At 46.9% G+C, this 5,000-nt stretch overlaps 1 protein-coding gene across 1 annotated transcript in view; it reads right to left on the bottom strand.

The window, feature by feature from the left end:
- cux2b (cut-like homeobox 2b) overlaps nucleotides 1–5,000 on the bottom strand; it is a gene marked incomplete at its 3' end in the record, with an annotated part of 88,674 nt that overhangs the window by 12,292 nt on the left and 71,382 nt on the right. The window contains exons 5-8 of the mRNA XM_079756399.1: nucleotides 2,629–2,769; nucleotides 2,070–2,226; nucleotides 1,430–1,509; nucleotides 1,051–1,117 (exon numbers count right to left, since the gene is read on the bottom strand). Of these exons, the coding sequence (XP_079612525.1) occupies nucleotides 1,051–1,117; nucleotides 1,430–1,509; nucleotides 2,070–2,226; nucleotides 2,629–2,769 (445 nt within the window). The remainder of the gene's footprint in view (nucleotides 1–1,050; nucleotides 1,118–1,429; nucleotides 1,510–2,069; nucleotides 2,227–2,628; nucleotides 2,770–5,000) is intronic.

Raw genomic sequence — 5,000 nt, 5'->3', positions numbered from 1 at the left:
GTGTGTGTTTGGGTGTGTCTGTGTGTCTGTGTGTGTGCGTGTGTCTGTAAGCGTGTGTCTTTGTATTTAAGAGTGCATGTTGGGATGCACTGCTCATCCCAGTGGTCACTGCATTACCAACTGTCAACAATTGACTGCAGTCCGCCCAGGAATGGACACACATAAACAGACACACACAAACCTTCCCACTCAGACACACACAAATAAAGAAGCAATTCAAACTAACAGACTGAATGGCCAGCCACACAAGTCAATCAGATGGTCTTCTGATACGTTGCTTCACATAGGGAAGAAAAGGCAGAAAACTATACAACACAAGCACATGCAATCCAGCAAAATAAATGGTGTTTGGCTTCTTGGAAACATCAGTTCAATTGCGCCATTGGATTAAGGCTGGGAGAAAATCCATTAGCGGTGGCAGTATGTGCTCAGGAGCGCAAGCCAAACAAAAGACTGTTTACTTTGAATGTCTATCGACATCCTTCATACAAGCTCAGATTCATTTCAGCTGCGCGGTGGATACATTGCACACAAAGAACAGGACAAGGTAGAGTGTTTTCTGAAGCAATCTTTAAATGGAGCAATTCTTCTTGAGGGCTGTCAAGGCCCAGCTACCGGTGAGGGCAAACACAGACCTCAAAGTTGATCGACCAGCATTAGCGGCTGAGTCACTCTCGCTCTACCTCATCGACGGCATTCCTCCGTTCCTGGCACGACCAGGGCAGAGGGGGATTAAGGACTAGCTTGAAGTGCTGCGATAGTCAAGGCTGCACGAGGCCATGCAGAAGGTGACGGCTATGCTTTATATACACGCTTTAACACTCTAAAGGGAGGAGGGGCAGAGAGGAAGAGAGAGAGAGAGAGAGAGAGAGAGAGAGAGAGAGAGAGAGAGAGAGAAGAAAGACAGATAGACAGACAGACAGACAGAGAGGGAGAGAGAGATAGACAGACAGACAGACAGACAGAGAGGGAGAAAGAGTTACAGAGAGAGACAGAGAGACAGAGAGACAGAGAGAGAGCGAGAGAGAGAGACAGAGAGAGAGTGCTTACTTGGTAGTCATTTCCTTGTTGTATTTACACCGCAGGTCCAGCAGCTCTGTCTGGGCCATGTTCAGAGCTGGAAGATGAATACAGGAATGTCGTGAAACACATTTTGGGTATCATTTTATCAAAACAGTACTTAATAACTGATGGGTTGAATCAATTTACCAACTCAACGACCTAAACCTTTTCAATAGGTGATACTGTCTTTGCAATGTCAATGAAACATCTACTACAACATTAGAACCCGTGATACTATTGTGTGATACATGTGATACAGTACTATTACCATACATATTGTAGACTGTCTTGCTCTTTAGAATATGCTTCAAGTTAAAGGAAAAAATCTAAAATCCCTGTCTAATTCTTCAAATGAATCCCCACTTACATGAGTGTAGAACTTTGATACTCTCCTCTGCCTCAGATAACCTGTCTGTCGGGCAAACCTGTCCGGTCTCCTCCTCGTCCCTGGAAGACAGGAGTCTAGTGTCAGTTACTTCATGTAAACAAACCCACCCAACCATGGAGGATCAGGTTAACCATACAGTTTGTGTCTGAACAGAAGTCAGGGGGACTTATTAAGTCGACAGGGGGACACTCTTAATTTAGAATCGCTCAATGACAACTGCAATTTTAACTCGAGTCTTATACGAGCATAAACGTCCTGTAATAGGATCATGTGAAGTCAAACCTTAATAACATTGGTTTAATGAAGTTATGTTTGATAAAACTGTGTTTGATTAAACCATGTTATTAAATTGTGCTTTGTAAATAATAACGTTTGACTAAATCCTGCTTCGAAAAAACACATTTGACAAAAAACAGTGCTTGATTAAGTTGTGTTTGATGAAATCGTGTCAACATAAATCCTGGTTGTTAAAATCAGGGATGATCTTGTTTGATAGAAATCTCCTAACATCTGATCCAATCGCGCTTGATAAAACTGTGTTTGATAAAAATCACCCTGGAAACACATGTGACTGCTGGAATGAGGTATGACTCGAGCGAATCGTCCGAGAGGGCCTCACCCATCGGAGGGCTCCTGCCGTCTGTACTGGGGGGACCCCGGGCCTCCAGGGGGCTGGGTGCTGTTGGGGGTCATGAGGCAGGCTTTCTGGCTGGAATCGGGTGGCTCCCCTGACGGGGCCGGCCTCCAACCCGCGGCCCCCTCCTCCACGGGCTCTGCTGCAGAGGGAGACGAGAGAGAGAGAGAGAGAGAGTCAGGAAGGAGAAAAGCATCCACCACAGAGAGCCGCTTCCACTCCCACCATGAATACCTTCGGGCGAGTGATCACCGCAATTATAAAACGCTCAAACACACATTTATTGGAACCTTTTTCGGGGGGGGGGGTCAATGATAATGTCTGTAACACTTGTTTCAAGGATGTTTTCCGATAATGGACAAACCTCTTTAGTTTGGGGGAATCATTTAGAGAATTTCAATGTGTGATTTTCAACATTTGCCTTCCCAGACTGAGGCGCTGTGACACCACGTTTAGCTGGCAGAGTGAACGATAGCCCATAATCCTGAGAGCCCTCCTTGTTCCCCATGAGAACGTCTGAGTGACCCCCGGCCGGGGAGCTCACCTGTCCTGTCAAGGCACTCCAGGTGGTTCTTCCAGGGCCCGCCGGTCACCCGCACTAGGGCCTCGCTGGCGGGGGCCCCGCTCTGTAGCTGCTGCAGCCGGTCCTCCAGGGTTTGAGTGGCCTCCAGCACAGGGGCTGGGTCTGGAGAACAAACACACACACACACACACACACACACACACGCACACACACACACACACGCACACACACACATGCGGGCACAACAACACACCCACACAAACGCAAAGATTTGAAAATTGAAATATAATGGAAAATATTATTAATCCTAATAGTCCCCAAAGTATAGCCACACACATTTTGTTTTGTTATTTTCAATCACAGATTTTTTTTCATATTTTATTTGAAGTTCTTGTTTGAATATTGGGTTCTACCACCGAGATCTGCACCAGCAGAAAACCAAAGCACCGGAGAGAGCAGAGAAGAGAGTAGTTAAGAGAGTGATGGGGCTTAAAGACACTTAAAAATGTACCCAAAATGAATAATAATCCAGAAAGGATTAATTTCTCCAACCATAAAGAGTCACAGTTATCCCATTTGAATAATAATAATATCTCCTGACTTAACAAGTCAGTACTGCCTGGAATGGCCCAGTCTGTATTAACAGTTTTACCCAACACATGTACGTCAATGAAAATGTAAAATAAAGTGACATTGATAAAATATTTTTTCTGTTTAGCTTATTGCGTCCTCAGTGCTCTCTCACTCTGTGAGGGGATTCGGGGAATCTGACTTTGACAACTGTGGCTGGGTTCAGGAACATCAAAGGTGGTTGGCTCTTATAGGAAAAATACTCTATGCAGAAATAGTTGATCACTCCAGTGGTGCCTTTATGTATCTAGATGCAGCGAGGAAAAAACAGGGACACACTGACTAGTCTCTCACTCGCACACTCACACAAACACAAACTCTTCTTTGCACAATCTTTCTGTGAGGCACTTAGGGCAACATTGGGCACATTGTTATTTCTTCTTCTTCTTCTTCTGTTCTCTACCATCAGCCGTATCAACCGCATCGGACCGGTCCTCCAAGCCGCTTTAAAGCCTTCCTCCCTCACGCTCGGGCCCCTCACAGACCGGACCCCTCTAACGACGCGGCGAGCCGTGAGCCGTCGCGTGGCGTCTCCCCCACAGATGGCTCCTAATGAGTCCGCTCGCCGCCTGATGAATGGCGGAGCGAGGGGCATGAAAAGGAGGCGGCCGCCAAAATATTCAGACACCGCCAAGCGCCAAGCAGAGGCACGAGTCCCGAGCACACACCTAATGTACACACCTCGGCAAAGTGAGGAAAACAGGCTGTCTGTGGAAGAGGAGGAGGAGGAGGAGGAGGAGGAGGAGGAGAATGAAGTGAGGAGGGAGGGTGCGAAGGAGGAGGAGGAGGAGGAGGAGGATGGGGGGGTTAAGTAAAATAAAAAAAGAAACAAGATTCTTTAGCACAACAGAGAAGCTGTTTTGCAATGCATGCGCGGCAGCTCGGGGGCCCATGGGGCCAACTAGGAGGCTGTTTCTCTGCTAACAAGTCTCTGCTGTATCATTTGATCATTTAAATTATTATGCCAGGAATCCTCAGGAGGCGGCTGCGCACTCCACATCACAGGGCTGTTTTTAATCTTCCCCTTCCCTTTCTTCCCTTCCCGAAAAGTTCAACAGCTCAGAGCTCAGAGAAAGAGAGAGAGAGAGAGGAAGAGTGAGGGAGAGAGAGAGGGGGAAAGGAGAGAGAGATAGAGTGAGAGAGAGAGAGAAGCTGCTCCTGTTGTGTACCTGCCTGCCGAACACCAAAGGAGGTGACTTCTAGTGCCAAAGCTCGGAGAGGAAGGAGGGGGGGGGGGCTCAGGGGAGACACCTGACATGGGGGGAGGAGAAGAGAGAAGATGTGGAGTAAACACACACACAACACACACACACAACACACACACACACACGCACAACACACACACGCATAGCACAGCCCTTAAAAAGCCGAGACAAAAAAGCCCACTGAAATTGAAAAATTGTGCTTTTGTTGCCCAAACTTTTCTCTCAGCCACTTTCATGCACTCATCTTAAGACTTTGGCGTCCAACCCCGGTCAGATTGCTCCCTCAGTTCCGGCGCAGACTGATGGGATGTCTTCACAGGGAGTGAGGGAGGACAGACAGTAAACAGCCAGATGCTCACTCAAGCAGCCGACCGTCGCTAATAAACTGTTTGTCATAAAGGAAAACTACTATGCAATTTGGCGAAATACACGTGATATGTTGCAGTCAACCACACAACCTCAGAAGATAATATACTGATATCAAATCTGAAAACGCATCCTAAATGGGTCACCTATCTATGACAAAAAATGGCGCATGCATATAAATATATATACATA

This window comes from Pollachius pollachius (genome assembly GCF_949987615.1).
Source record: "Pollachius pollachius genome assembly, chromosome: 1".
Lineage (NCBI taxonomy): Eukaryota > Metazoa > Chordata > Actinopteri > Gadiformes > Gadidae > Pollachius > Pollachius pollachius.
Note: the sequence above shows the minus strand (reverse complement) of the source record. Positions and strands in the feature narration are given on the sequence as shown.